Source organism: Lithobates pipiens, unplaced genomic scaffold (assembly GCF_037356315.1).
Source record: "Lithobates pipiens isolate NorthernLeopardFrog02 unplaced genomic scaffold, aLitPip1_a1.2 Scaffold_8, whole genome shotgun sequence".
In the NCBI taxonomy this organism is placed as follows: Eukaryota; Metazoa; Chordata; class Amphibia; order Anura; family Ranidae; genus Lithobates; species Lithobates pipiens.
Window position 1 is genome coordinate 202,865,242 of NW_027507903.1, and position 16,625 is coordinate 202,881,866.

General features: G+C 39.7%; 1 protein-coding gene across 1 annotated transcript in view; it reads right to left on the bottom strand.

Annotated features, from left to right (window-relative positions):
* Nucleotides 1-1,745: 1,745 nt before the first annotated feature.
* WNT16 (Wnt family member 16) overlaps nt 1,746-16,625 on the bottom strand; it is a 41,936-nt gene continuing 27,056 nt past the window's right edge. The window contains exons 3-4 of the mRNA XM_077473558.1: nt 13,701-13,981; nt 1,746-5,246 (exon numbers count right to left, since the gene is read on the bottom strand). Of these exons, the coding sequence (XP_077329684.1) occupies nt 4,782-5,246; nt 13,701-13,981 (746 nt within the window). The 3' untranslated portion in view covers nt 1,746-4,781. The remainder of the gene's footprint in view (nt 5,247-13,700; nt 13,982-16,625) is intronic.

The window sequence follows — 16,625 nt, forward strand, 5'->3', positions numbered from 1 at the left end:
TACATTTAAAGTTTAGGGATTTTTTTTGGTGCGCTTTCTTTGATTCAAAACTGACATTTGCATGTATTTACTGCACTGAAAGCTTTTACTGCTAATTCTAGGATACTTACTGCAGCAGGACAGTACTATGGGATGTCCAAGCAACAGATCTCAGTGATTTAAACTCATGAATGCTAAACCTCTCCTTTTAATATAGTCCAAGGAGTGTCGGTTCAAACAGCTGGGCTCCTGTCCACAATTCAAGCCCATCAAACAAGCATAAATACTGGTACTAGTTAGTCCTTAAAGCAGATCTTCACAGTAGGCCACCATTTTTTTTTTCTTTACCTCCCGATTAACCAGAGGCAGGTTCTGCACATTTCAGATAGCCCCCCCCTTCTCCTTTGTAAATTAAACACTATGCCTCCTGGGATATGTGACGTGCATATCCCAGGAGGCACAGTGAGCACTGTGCACATCATTCACCTAGGTGAGTGGCATGCATGGGCTGGGGTGGCCAGACTCTTTGCTTAATAAAAATGTAGATAACAAATAAGCAAAAAAATGTATGTACAGGATGGGAGGAAAGGTGGAGAGGAGGGAACTTTATTAATATAAGCTTTAATATCCCTTATAAAAAAACCTGCAAAAAAATGTGCATTTATAATTTTTTGTTAAAAAGTGTTGATGATAGCTAATAATTAAGGTGGCATAACTGAAATGCCTTAGCAGTCTGATGTTTGCAGTTTTACCATTAAATAATTTTAGGGATTGTAACCTTTTTCAGCAATGTATGCTTGTTTACCAGATCTCAGTGATTGAAATATAGGCAAGCCTTATTTAAAGAACAGTTAAAGAAAGTTGGAATGCTCACATAAAGTGAACCTATGCATTTCCTGTATAGGAGATAGCAACAATTATGCTTAATTTCCCTATTCAGCTAGCAGTACGTGCCTTATTTTTGACTCTCTACTTGCCACCCACATGACATTGCTGGTACCCAGCGTTTATTCATTCAGTCACCCAGTGCTGTATTCAGGGAGGAAGTCGCATGCTTCAATTATCCGTATTTCACTTTTACTTCTGAAGACTAGAATAGGGGGGCAGCAATAACTATGAGTACAAGGTGTCTTGCCAGGCAATGTTCCTGTGGCAAGCATGTTGAGGGCATGTAGTCTGGTATGGTTGAGGGAGAAGGTGCACACTTGCTACCCTTTCCTTTCCTAGCTAGTCAGATTACATGCCCGGATAAGGGTCTGGTATAAAAATGGGGCATGCAATTCCCATGCAGTATTTTTTTCTCTCTCTGTGGTCTCCCTCAAAAACGTGTCTGCAATCATGTCACTTGTTGATGTAGATCTTTGTCAATCCTGATGAGCGACCTACCAGCACAAACACAATGAACTGTGCCACGACAGTCCTTTCCCACCAGACTCCTGCCTCAAATGACAGTTCCCAGGTGTGGCTTGTGGTAGTAAAAGGCTTTCCTGTGTAAAGTAATTGTGTATTTTAATTATTGCCCTTTAAACCTTGCTCCAGACAAAGGGTATTTATAAAAGAATTGCAGCACAGTCAATTTGACATTGCCGTCTGCCTAACCCCCGGCATTATGATCCTGTCCTTTCCTCATCTGGAGTTCAACTTTATTTGCAGAAATGTTCATGACTGCCTCTAAAAACATCAGTTTTCACAGTTTTTCTGTACCTACTAGGAAACAAACCATAGCACTTTGTATATTTTTACAAACCATGATCAGTAGGCATAAGTGACATAACTTTTTCACAAACTCTTTAATATTTGGAAAAGTTTAAAAATACACACCATTTTCTATGAAATGATAATAAACTAAAATGCACTTTATAACATAAAATATTTGTAGATTTGTTAAACAGTTTGAGTGCTATTTGGGCTAAAACGAAAACTGTAGCGCTTTACAAACTCATACTTTCAGAATACAAATAAGTACCATACAAGCTTTTTGGATTCACATCCAGTGCGAAAACTGCATAACTTAAGTATTTACAAAATGTACATATACAACTAGTAGAAAAGGCATTTTAATACAAATATTCACAATTTTCATAAGAGCTTTTACAGACTGTACAAATATTCATATGAAAATATAAAATTTAATGTATAAATACAAAATGGCTTTCATTATGGTTTTATGTATTTTCAAATTGTAATTGCTTTCAATATTTTTCAAATTTGGGTAGAGAATTTTAAAAGTCAACCATAAAGAGACCCTGTCATCAAAGTCTCAATTAAAGCTTGCTCTTTGGAAGGAAGTGAATACTCCTCTGTTGACCACACTATGGGACATCACTCCATTGTTGAGAAATTGCCTGCTGAAGTTTCTTCATAAACTGCACAAAGGTTCCTCCCACCCACCGGCATTACCGCTGTGTCTGGTAGGAGTCAGTAGGAGGAAACTCCAACTAGTAATTTCTTATAAATGTATTCTATGCGGACTGTGCAACTGACAGGAGAGGTGAGTATTCACTTTCTTTACAGGGACAGCTTTGGCTTTGGCAACCATTACCTTAAGCATTAAAGGAAGCTCCGATGCATTTAGTGAGGTTATCTTCAATATAGTAATACTCTGTAATTGTCTCAGCATACTGCAATAGTAATCATACTCTATATGTAGCCATACTGTTGTACTTGGCCATATAAAACTTTGACAAAATCTGCAGATACTGACATACAGTAGCACTAATCTGTACTTCTTGATTGACATGAAGGGCAGTACAATAATTATACAATAAATGCATTACACAAGTATAGTTACCATACTGTATTCTATCATTTTAATAGCCTGAGTAGTGTTTTTTTCCTGGTGTATGCAGTAGTTATGAAATATTAGACCTAATACATAACTATTCAGTTTATAATTTAAATCTGTTTGTACCATATGTATTAAACAATTGCGTGTAGGTTTATTCTGCTATGATTTCCTTATTGTAAGAGCTGTTTTTTGTGAGACAAAATAAGCTATTGAGATACATATTTAAATGAACTTTTGAACATTGCCAAAATTAAATTGTGGAATCTGAAGATTCCTACATGCATACAATTTAGGGATGGTCCAGCGTTGAAAACCTGTGGTACAAATTTTGTGGTAAGGTGTTTTTAAATTACATCTATTCCTGCACTGCATGGAAGGTGTTAGGGAGTGTACTGTCAAAGCTCACCACATACAACCTCACGATCTGGTTACCTAATGCAGCCTTTTTCAACTAGGGTGCCTTTTTGCTTCTTCAGGGGTGCCTTGGCAAAATGCCTAAAAATTGCCCAAAATTATCAACAAACCAACACGTATATCATACCTGTTATTTTGTTACACAAAGCACAGGTTTTTATTGTGTATCATTACATTTTTGGGCACTGAGGTCCAGCCGCTGGCATCCTAACAACTGATGCAATTGGTTGATAAGGAGGACGTCAGGTACCTGCATCCTTGTTTGTCCATCAGCACTGATGTCACTTTAGCTGAATGAGGGAGAAGAGAAATGCTGGAATATTAGTCAGTACCAGTGTACAAAGATATATTTGTTTTGTAAAAATAAATCACCTCTAATGTTGGATGTCCTACATGTTTGGATGTTGCTCCGTTATGTAAATCTATTTGTTTAGTTCTTTACATTTTAGAATGGGGTGCCTTTGCGATTGTGTGGATATTTAAAGGGTCCCTTCACTGAAAAAAGGTTGAGAAAAACTGACCTAACCAATCCAATATTCTCCTACTCAGTTATGGACTGTTGCTCTAAACAGCATAGGTGGATTTTTCTACAGGTATGATGGCACTTTAAGACAAATAACCCTGAGCGAATACTGTATTTTGACCATTCCAGCATTCCACTGGAAAATTGTCCATTGATGTTAGCAATGGATCTGAAGAGTTGAAACCAGTGTTATTGGATATTGACCATATTGGTTATACCAGCATCAGTGGTGGCAAAACTATACCTGTGACTGATTTTAACACATTTTCATTAGGGCACCACAAATTTGCACAGCTGCTTTGCTGTGTACTTAATGTACTCATACTGTATATGGCTTTGTTGTATGCTAAATCGGATTCTAGACTTTATGTTTAGACACCCAGGCTATGTTTGTGGTAGAAACTCCAATCAAGGCCAAAAAATTGTTACTGCAATAACAAATGGGCAAAATAGTCAATGAAGTTGTAGAACGAAACCTCTGCTAATGGACATGCTTAGTTTTTGATTCATTCTGTTGATCCATGCACAAAACGGCTATGGTTTACAGTGTCTTGATTGGCAAGATTTAAACAATCATTGTCTATGGGCACACTTAGCCCCATATACCATAAAACTATACCTGGGAACTGGTATGTATTGCAACCTTGCAGGAAACCAGTATTTATTTTCTACCCATCAAAATATAAATTGGCTAATATTGCCCATCTGCAAAAATTTCATATTAGAGATTTGAAGGGATACTTTCTCCTAACATCCATATATCTAATTTCAGGGATATTTAAAAGCTTATGCATATGTAGTGCACAACTTACACCTGAGCTAAGAACAAAGAAAATTGCAGTAGATTATCTATTGCTATAGTTTCTGCTCCATTAAATTAGACTATTTTCCACTGACCCAAAAGTGCTCAAACTATAGGCCCAATTCTTAGCTATAATGATTATTTTCAGCAGTGACCAACAAAAGGCAAAATCACGTCTGAACTATCAGTCTTTATAGCACATGAGATTTATCACTGTATAGCAGTGTGTCTTAAGGCGTTCGGCTTTCTCTGAGTTTGTTTTTGTCTCATAATCCTTATTTGCAGGTATGGACATCGGTCATACTCTCACATCGCCTACAGCGCACATAGCAGCACCACACAAATTTACACTCACATCTTTCTACATGTCTAACTACATGTGTGTTATATCCTCGCCCACAGCAGAGTAAATTGCAGCCATCCGCTCCCTCAGAAGTACGATTACATTCCCTCCCATGAGTTCCTGAAATGCCCAATTTCTGGTCTTCCACACAGTAGTTTGGGGAACGATTGGTATAAACAAGATCCTCTTTTCTGATGGGAATCTTTCGATAGTTCTTCTCTTTCCTTCGAACCTTTCGTTTCAGTCTGTCAGATATCTGGATACTGTTCTCATATTTATCCTTCAGGTAATTGCCAATCTTTTCAAATGAAGACATGGATTTCCAGCATGTTTTTACAGCACAGGACCCAGAGACTCCATGACAGCGACAATCCACTGTCATAAGCTTAGCCACTGCCTAGGAAAGAGATATATGTCCACAATAAGCAGAGCATATCACAGGAATATTATAATATTACAGTAAGATTCTTATGCAACTAAGTGGCAAATGAGGTATAATGTTGGTAAAGTTATGCACTTGGGGGCTAAAAACATGCATGCATCATACATACTGGGAGGGGGGGGAACGGTTGGGGAGTCAATGGTGGAGAAGGATCTTGGGGTTCTGGTAGATCATAAGCTTAATAATAGTATGCAATGCCAAGCTGCGGTTTCCAAAGTGAGCAAAATCCTTTCTTGTATTAAGGGAGGCATGGACTGTGGAGAGAGAGAGATCTCATTTTGCCTCAGTACAAATCATTAACAAGACCTAATCATGGAATATGCAGTTCATTTTTGGGCACCAGTACATAAAAAAGATATTGGAGAACTGGAGAAAGAGTGCAGAGAAGAGCAACCAAACTGATAAGAGGCATGGAGGCGCTCCGTACAAATACTCTACATAAGTGGTCTATGTAGTCAACTTGGTGATGAGTTATTCACTTTAAGGTCATCCAAATACGGAAAGGGTTCTTCACAGTAAGCTTTAAAAATGTGGAATAGATTCCCTCAAGAACTGTTTCCGGCCAGCTCAGTAGATTGTTTTAAGAAAGACTCAGATTCTTTCCTAAATGTACATAACTGGGTACTAACATTTATAGATAAAGTTGATCCAAGGAATATCCAATTGCATCTTGGGGGATCAGGAAGGAGTTTTATTTTCCTTTTATTGGTTGAACTAGATGGACCAAATTGTGTCTCTTTTCAGCCAGAATAACTATGTAAGTGTACAATATACATTCTATAGGATTTTTGTTTTTTATATATTGCATATTTGTACGCCTAGATCACAGTTGGGGAGATTTACTAAAACTCGAGTGTGCAGCTCTGCATAGAAACCAATCAGCTTCCTGTCAAAGCTTAATTGAACAAGCTGACGTTAGAAGTTGATTGGCTACAATGCACAGCGGAACTAGATTCGGAGTGCTCCAGTTTTAGTAAATTTCCTCTGTTGAGTTGTTCATAAACAGATTGTCAGAAGTTATGTTCCATCCTAAAATATAGTCATCTCCCACTATAAGTGCTCCATTTCTCCTGATAGGTTTATGGATGATGCATACATGAATTGTATCAGGTAGAGCATTACCCCGGATTATATTAAGAAATTATGTGTAATTTTGTGTGTCAGTGTATGTACTTCAGACCCATGGAGTTACCAAAGGAAAATAGGCTGCTCACTTTGCAAGGGAATTTTCCCTTAGCTTAGTGAATGTGGTGAGAATTCACTTTGCAAAAAATTAACTAATCATGTGCAATTGAAAAACATCCCCTTAAAGTTAAAAAATTAAGAAATAAAATTCACTTTCTACAATATATTAATGCCAGTCTGTGGGTTCAAGGCAGGCCATAGATGATACGATTTTCTTTCCTGCAACCACAGGTATACATATTTTTCTATTTCCAAATAAAATTGCTAGGTTCTTGCATCAACACAGTCAGCGTTGATGGGGGAACACCTCCCATGGAGTTATTGTGTTCTCCTGCCTGCATGGGGAGACATCCCTGCTGGGAGAGCATAGTGACTATTGTTTATGGCTATAGCCACTGGCAATAATTTCACATAAAAATTCAACATGTAGGCTGTACCCAAGTCGATCAATGGGTCGACTTGGGTACAATCAGCTTGCCCATAGATGATTTGAATCTCGACCGGTTCAGCAGGGACGAACCATCTATGGCCGGCTTAACTCTAATATTACAGTTATGTATAATAGTATTGCAATACACGGGACTAAGAATAACCTTTTGAAGTAGTCACTAAAGTCCTTCCTATCAGCCACATAGTTTTCAATATGACATATATTATCCAATTTATCAAAGTTAGCAGGTCTCAAAGAGAGACACATCTGTTGATTTCAAGTGTACTGTAAACTGTTTCTTCCAATGTTCTGGCTGGGGTTTATATAACACAGGCTGAGCTGATGGTGTGCACCTGGAGAACACACACAGTGTAATGTACACACATCACAACACAATAGATGCAATCATTTCTCTCCATGATATAAAACATTTTTCACAGATTTTGTCTGCATCACTTTAAAACTTTGTAGCTGGCATAATATAACCTTGGAACTGTTCACTGCATGCCCCAACTCACATATAACACAATTCAGTCATATTTAGAATTAAACATCAGCTCTTGAGCCACTACAGCCCTCACCAGACCGCCAGCGCCAACTCTACTGGTCAGGCTTAATAAACATTGCAAAAGCTTGTTTGTATATTTTCCCATCATAGGGTTTGGACTTTGTTGTATCAACTAGTTGCTTTTAAGTATATCTCTAGGCCAAACCTTCTTCTTTAGTTTTGTATTAAGTTGAAAAGAGTTGGAACAGCCTTTCTAAACCTTTTCAGCACAGGGCAATCCTTGAAATAACTTTTCAGTATCAGGGAAACCCCATCTAAAAATGACTTTATCTTCAGGATTTAAAGATATCTAAAAAGATCAGTAGTGTCAGTGGGAACCTATCTGAGAGTCAGAAATTGCTCAATGCTCAAGAAAGCCCTAGCAACCTCTGGAGGAGCCCTAGTTGCGAAACCCTGAGATAGACCTTCTGTCAAATTCCTATTGCTGCGGGCGTCCCAGATGGGGAAATTCCCCCTCCTTATTTGTACTGGTGACCATTATTACTGAGAAAAAAGTTAGAGAAAATCCATGATTTTAGTTTTGTCCCCAGAACAAGAGGTAATAGGCAATCTTTCATTGGAGACACCTGTTTCAGGAACAACTTTGGGAGATGTCCTCTAACTTTGTGTTGCATATATGGGACAGAATGTGGAGGGAAACTGCCCCAATGGAACCAGACAAAAAAATCCGGCTGGGTTTTACCTCTTTCCTATTTTATCCAAAAGGTAAAAAATGTTGTGGCGATACAGACACTTGGATAATATTATCTCCATGAAAAGTCAATTTTTTACTGTAAACCTTTTCTAATGAAAATATGTGGACTTTTATTGTGCACCTTTATCTGAAGTGCTACTTGCCTGGCTGGTATACTCATCCTATGGCTTCAATGCGTTATACAGCACTCACTCCAAAAAAACATGCATATGAGGAAAGTCAGAAATGCACACTACATATTTTTTGTGGGTCAAAAACCTAAAGTATAAAAGCCATAGGCCATTAGCTTTTATATTATAAGAATTTACCAAAAGTAGTCTCCATCTTTTTCTGAATAAATTATTCCTATTATTTAATTCTTTCATTCAACTTAAATTGTTTTGTAATGTTGAAGACGTGCACTTGAGTTAACTGTATTGCTATAAATTCTGCTGCAGGTTCCTGACACTCATTAAAACTTAACAGCTACAATAAATCCTACTGAATGTTACTAATTACTGCTACTAACTATACCAAGCCCTGGATGAAAGAAAACCTTTCTTGATGTTTTCCTTTAAAGCGGAACTCCAATTTTTTGTCACTTTAAAATAGTTCCTTTGGATCAAGATGGCCTGAATGAACTATTACCTTAACAGATGTGTCCGCTGTTAGCGCTGTATAAACTGTAAGTAGCATCAGCATGAATTTCAGCTTCGTCCAAGCAAACTATTTTAAAGTGACAGAAGCTGGACCTTGACTTTAACGTATCTGTATAGCCAAAACATTTGAAAACCTTTTTTAGATACAGTAGGAAATGAGCAGGACCCTTGTAAGGTTTTTGTGGGGTTTGTGGCCCTGCTAGGTAATTTCATCCTCTTTATTTGTCCTGGTGACAACTGTTACAAAGACCAATAGTGATAGTAAATCCAAAAATGTGCAGCTATCACCCAAAACAGGAGGTGAGGGTAAATCTTCCTCCAAGCTTTGTTTTCGTTTTGGATAGAGAGGAGAGGGATTAGAAAACCTGTCAGGGGCTATAACCGTCCCTAAAGCCTCGTACACATGGTGCGATTGTTGGCCAGCCAAGCGTCTGATTTTTTTGTCAAAAGGGCGTGTGCCAGGATCTTGTCTTGCATACTAACGTTACACAAATTGCCGTGCCAAAAACACAAACGTAGTGGCGTACTATGAGGAATTTCAGCTCTTGAGGGACCCCCTTTGGGCCCCCTCTGCTAATTTCGTATTTGGTGAGCACTGATTCTGAGCATGCGTGTTTGTACTTTTGACTTTTGTGTGACGGATTTGTGGATTGTACATACGAAAATCTGACATCAAACCGTTGTCCGCCGAAAAAATTTACTAGCCTGTCATCCAACATTTGTTGGCGGAAAATTGTACAACGATTGTCAAAAGGAGCGTACTAACGGTAAGATTTTAGGACAACAGACAATCCCCTGCCAACAATCGCACCGCGTGGCTTTACTCTCTTCAAAATGAAAAAAATGTTTTGCATTTAGTTCTATTTTATGTTGGATGTTTGAATATCCTGTATATAGGAGCGTATAAAAACTTTCACTTTGACATTTTTTTATATTTTTTTATATCACTCTTTAGGAATGGATATAACTAAATTTTCAGGCCTGACAAAAAAGAAAATGAACATTTTCTAGTTTTACAAGCAAATTTAAAGCACAGTGTGGGAGATTTACAAAAACTGGAGCTCTCCGAATCTGGTGCAGCTGTGTATGGTAGCCAATCAGCTTCTAACTTTAGCTTGTTCAATTAAGTTTTGACAATAAAACCTGAAATCTGGTTTCTTTGCAGAGCTGCACCATATTTTGCATTGATTTTAAAAACATAGCCCTGGTTTACACTGACTGAGGGAATGAAATCGTGCGAGTTCAGCTGAATTTGCACAATTTCAATCCCACATGTCAGTCCAGATTTTGGGGGCAATTTCAGAGACATCTTTGCGGTTATCAATGGAAATCGCAACCCGAAATCGCCAAAAGTAGTACAGAAACGACTTTTAGGAAACGGTGCGGCACTGCAAATGCGGTGTTGTGTGGCAGAATGGCACGGCTGGGTGAAACTACGTTATGTAACATCACTTCGCTCTTTGCCAACTAGGGGGCACGCACACCCCCCCCCCCTCCCGCTCGCCCCCCCGAGCTGTTGCGAGTGCCTGGCGGTCTCGATCACTGCCGGGCTCCCGCGACCACCGCTGAGACACTGAGAACCCGGGACTGTGTGTGTAAATACACAGTTTCCGGTTCTCTGAGGGGAGAAGTGGCAGATTGTCTGTTCATACAGAGTATGAAAAGCTATCTGTTATCTTCCCTGCACAGTCCCCATCCCCCTTCAGTTAGAACACACACTAGGACACTGCCCCCTAGTGTTAACCCCTTCACTGCCAGTTAAATTTTTACAGTAATCAATGCATTTTTAATCGCACTGATCGCTGTATTAATGCCAATGGTCCCACAAATGTGTCAAAATTTTCCGACGTGTCCACCATAATGTCACAGTCATGATAAAAATCGTAGATCGCCACCATTACTAGTAAAAAAAAAATAATAATAAAAATGCTATAAAAAATACCCCCTATTTTGTAGACTCTATAACTTTTGCGCAAACCAATCAATGTACCCTTATTGCAATTTTTTTTTACCAAAAATATGTAGAAGAATACATATTGGCCTAAACTGAGGGGAAACATTGTTTTTTTTATATATATTTTTGGGGATATTTATTATAGCAAAAAATAAAAAATATTGCGTTTTTTTCAAAATTGACGCTCTTTTTTGTTTATAGCGTAAAAAATAAAAACCGCAGAGGCGATCAAATGCCCCCAAAAGAAAGCTCTATTTGTGGGAAAAAAAGAACGTCAATTTTGTTTGGGTGCGACGTTGCACGACCACACAATTTTCAGTTAAAGCAATGCAGCGCCGAATCGCAAAAAAGTGCTCTGGTCAGGAAGGGAGTAAAATCTTCCGGGGGCTGAAGCAGTTAACTGCTTCCCAACTGCCTCACGCCGATATACGTTGGCAGATGGGCATGTACAGGCAGAATCACGTACCTGTACGTTGCCCTTTCAGAGGAGGCGGCATGCCCGCGGGAAGCTCCATGAGTTGGGTCCCGCGGACTCGATCGCCTCACGGAGAGGAAGAATGGGGAGATGCTATAGTAAACAAGCACCTCCCTGTTCAGCCTAGCAACAAGTCATACTGATCTCTGCTCCCTGTGATTGGAGCAGAGAGTATTTTATCCACCCTGGGAAAAGTGGAAGGATGGATCACTTCCACAATATATATAATCAAAAAAGTTTATATCCATCAAGACGCTGTGTCTTGACAGACTTGACAGAGTCTAGATGGATATGAATTTATTGATTATATTGTGCAAGTTTTGATCCATCCTTCCTCTTTTCTCATGATGGATATAATACTCTGCTACACTGTATGTTGAATTAAATAAAGTTGTATATGAAATATCCTATGACACTACGTTATTTAATGAGCAAATGTCTTATGTATATTTATATATTATATATATTAATTATATATTTTATATATATATATATATATATATATATATATATATAAATATACTGAGCAAAGTTCTAAACCCACCACTTTTGTGTTTGCCTCTATTTAACCTGAACTGAATGCAAAGATCTACGACTCTTTCTATGTACACAAAAGGCCTATTTCTCTCAACTATTGTTCACAAATCTGTCTAAATTTGTGTAAGTGAGTACTTCTCCTTTGCCGAGATAATCCATCTACCTCACAGGTGTGGCATATCCAGATGCTGATTAGATAGCATGATTATTGCACAGGTGTGCCTTAGGCTGGCCACAATAAAAGGCCACTCTAAAATGTGCAGTTTTATCACACAGCACAATGCCACAGATGTTGCAAATTGTGAGGGAGTGTGCAATTGGCATGCTGACTGCCGGAATGTCCACCAGATCGGTTTCCCTTGAATTTACTTTTCATTTCTCTACCATAAGCCATCTCCAAAGGCATTTCAGAGAATTTGGCAGTACATCCAACCAGCCTCACAACTGCAGGCCACATGTAACCACACCAGCCCAGGACCTCCACATCCAGCATCTTCACGTCCAAGATCGTCTGAGACCAGCCACCCAGACAGCTGCTGCATAACCAAAGAATTTCTGCACAAACTGCCAGAAACCGTCTCAGGGAAGCTCATCTGCATGCATGCTCGTCGTCCTCATCGGGGTCTCAACTTGACTGCAGTTCACCGTCGTAATCGACTTGAGTGGGCAAATGCTCACATTCAATGGCATCTGGCACTTTGGAGAGGTGTTCTCTTCATGGATGAATACTAGTTTTCACTGTACAGGACGTTGTGGATCAAGTGGCCCATGGCGGCGGTATGGGCAGGCATATACTATGGACAACGAACACAGGTGAATTTTATTGATGGCATTTTGAATGCACAGAGATCCTGTGATGTGATCCTGAGGCCCATTGTTGTGCCATAACATCCACGACCATTGCCTCATGTTGCAGCATGAACGCACAGCCCCATGTGCAAGGATCTGTACACAATTCCTGTAAGCTGAAAACATCCCAGTTCGTGCATGGCCAGCATACTCACCGGACATGTCACCCATTGAGTATGTTTGGGATGCTCTGGATCGGCATATATGACAGCGTGTTCCAGTTCCTGGCACTATCCAGCAACTTCGCACAGCCATTGAAGAGGAATGGACAAACATTCTACAGGCCACAATCAACAACCTGATCATCTATATGCGAAGGATGTGCTGCACTGCGTGAGGCAAATGTTGGCCATACTAGGTCCTAATGGGATTTTTGGACCCCCGGCCCCCCCAATACAGCGAAAACTGCACATTTTAGAGTAGACTTTTATTGTGGCCAGCCTAAGGCACACCTGTGTAATAATCATGCATCAGCATCTTGATATGCCACATCTGTGAGGTGGACGGATTATCTGGGCAAAGGAGAAGTGCTCACTAACACAGATTTAGACAGATTTGTGAACAATATTTGAGAGAAATAGGCCTTTTGTGTACAAAGAAAAAGTCGTAGATATTTGCGTTCAACTCATGATAAATAGGGGTAAACACAAAAGTGTTGCGTTTAGAATTTTGCTCAGTGTATATGTATATTTAATAATATCTGAGGCCCTGATGAAGCGGATTTCCTGCGAAACATGTTGGCTATCAACCGGATCCCAAGGCCAAGATAGATATCTATATGGCTGCTCAATTTGTGAATATGTGTTTAAAATCAGTCTTTTAATCTATGTGATATCTAATGAAATGTTTATAGTTTTATATATCTTAGCTGTCTGTGTCTAATATACCCTAGAACGTACATTTAAAGTCTCATAATATTTACTGATTCCTATTATTGAATTTTGGGATGGTACCTTCTAGAGGGTTGATTGTGTTTAACACTCCATCCACTCATACCACATTTTGTATACAGCTTTAATAAATACAACCCTGCAGTATACTTGTCCTATCCTGCAATGTCTTTAGACAGTAATACATACCATTCTCCCAGCTTCATTATTATGTAGGTGCATTGCACTAAGTATATCGGACTCAGAAGAGTTTTTATAAGGGGCATCCAGGAATTTCCTGCTGAACCACATTCCATAATGCAGATCATCTGAACATCCTCCCCAGTGCCAGCCTTCACTGGCTGAGCCACCATTCTGAAGACTTGTGTCACACGAGCATTCCGTCATATTGCCAGCACTGCACGACCGTGTCACAGAATGCACCAGACCTGCCGCTGTCACTGCTGAGATGAATGCTGTTTCCTTGGTACCTGAAATAAGGTTAAGTTAAGGTTTAGCTATATTTATATTGTAAATAATGAAGCTCATCATGTGTTCATTTTGGATAAAAAAAAAAAAGAGTCTATGGAGAACATAACCACCTTCATGCTACAACCATATTTATTTCCATCTTTGCATGGATCTCAGTCTCTGCTCCCCCACCTTATTTATTAAATTCATGAATAGCTGATGATAAAGTTATTTACACTAGCTTTGGCATAAAGGCTCATTCACACACTCATCTAAATGTTGTGTTTAGATACATATATACGCAACACTATAGGAATCAATGGGGCAATACACACAGATGTGTCTACAAATAAAAATGTCTGCTGTGTTTAGCAGTGTACAAAAAAGAAGGACACAGCTGCATCCAGGGCTGTACAAAGCTGCAGATTTAATGCATTTTACTGTAAGTAAATGTGTGCGCATGTACACACATATAGCTAATAGAAAAATTCTGAAAGTCTGAATGCTGTACATGTCTAGACTTGAAAACCTTAGGCGTATATTTTACACAGGATCATCTGCTAACAAGAACCTGCATTCCGTATGGAAAATACACATAAGCCTTCACATTGGCGCAGTTGGCGTGTCAATGTGGTTGGAAGGCACCCAGGATAGACGAGTGTTTGCGTACAGTGGCCTTTACAAATCAATGATAGGTTTTGTCTGTACACATGCAAACACTTCTACTGTAAGTGTGGTGACAAGGATGAGTGGCCCTAGATGCAGGGGCGTTGTTAGGTGGCAAAAAGACCAGGGACTTCAGCCCGGAGTCCGTGTCTGGCATTGTGGGGGGTGTTACCTACTTGACATGCACTGACCTACCTGATGCGCACTGACCTACCTGACTCACACTGACCTACCTAACATACACTGACCCAAACTGATCTACCTAACACACACTGACCTACCAGACATACACTGACCTACCTGACATACACTGACCCACAGTGACACGCACTGACCTACCTGACCAGACTTCAGGTGATGTGACCTACTCCTGCAGCTCAGCCATAGTGTGTGGCTCGCCCATCACAGTAGTGTAGACAGCAAGCACTCCAGGCAGCCAGAACCATGACGGGATAGGACAAGAGAGGAGAGCTGCCCACCCAAGTGCTGTGTGGGGATCTTCCCACAGTGACGTGGCGGCCGCATTGTAATTTCAACCTTCTGAAGCCTGCAGCGCCAATGATGGACGCCACATGTCCGTGGCCCCAGCATTGGACCAGTGAGACGTCCATCATAGGCACTGCAGGATCCAGAAGGTGAGACCTGCTATGTCACTTGGCCGCACTCGGGGTCAGATTGGTCCCCGCTCAGCAGCAGCGCTTGGGCTCGGGCTAATAACAGAATTGTGCATGCCCAAAACCCAGAGCTTTTTGGGGACCCACTCAGGGCTTCAGCCCCCCACTGCCTAGATGTAGTTTGTGTCTTCATCCCTCCCTGTACACATTCAACAGCTTGAATTTGAAGTGACATGTGTACAGCCACTGCCTATTATTGATTTATACAGTCACCTGTACAAAAACACCTGTCACTCCCGAGTACCTCCCAGCCCCATAAGAGCACACCTTTTTACACTGTGTGGCCCTCTTTGTCCATGGGAATAAGCCTAAAGCAGTAATCTACACACCAACTATAAAGCATTTAACTATGCTTTAGACACATTTTTGAAATGCCCCTCTGACTAAGGGTGGCCATACAAACAGGGGTTGATTTACTATTTACTAAAACTGAAGAGTGCAAAATCTGGTGCAGCTCTGCATAGAAACCAATCAGCTTACAGGTATTTTTGTCAAAGCTTAATTGAACAAGCTGAAGTTAGAAGCTGATGGGCTGCCATGCACAGCTGCACTTGATTTTGCACGCTCCTGTTTTAGTAAATGAAACCTATAGTGATTTGTTCATTTTGACGTGAGTGATTGCAAACAAGTGATAGCATATCAATTAAAATACCAAACACACGGAATTATTAAGCATTTTGCGATTGACTAAATTATTGAAAATATGATCTATTAGTTATATATGTAAATGCTTCAGCCCGCTGTCTGCTGAAAATGGGTCAGTGTTGCAGAATGAATTATGATCTACAGGAGAAGTACAGAAAAATGAACTATGGCTATACTACTCCTTTAAGTTTGTTCCTTTTTTTCAATTTGATCAGTTTGGTCTCACCGTATTGTATGATCATATTGGTACATCTCTGGTGACCATATGAGAGTATATAAGAATATGAAGATCTGCTAATGCAAAGCTCTCGAGGTGAGCATATTTGTAAATGCTGATGGGACTAAACACAGGTATGATTCAAAGTGTATCTACAGCCAAAACATTTTTTGAGCTACTTTAAAAGGCCATTTTATTCTAATTATTAGCTTAGCTAATTACACAATTTGAAATCAGTACAGTCATTTACAATTATTGCATCCATACACAGTCATGTGTACTATACATTTTTATATCTGTAGCCGGTGCTTCTTATGCAGTATCATTACTGTATGTCCATATGCAAACACTTTTTTTTACATATGGTCTCACTATATCTATATCTAGCATGTAATCACAGTAAGTCAGAGTTGGTCTCCTTATAACTATCAGGCCAAAACATACACACTCTTATATTTGTTA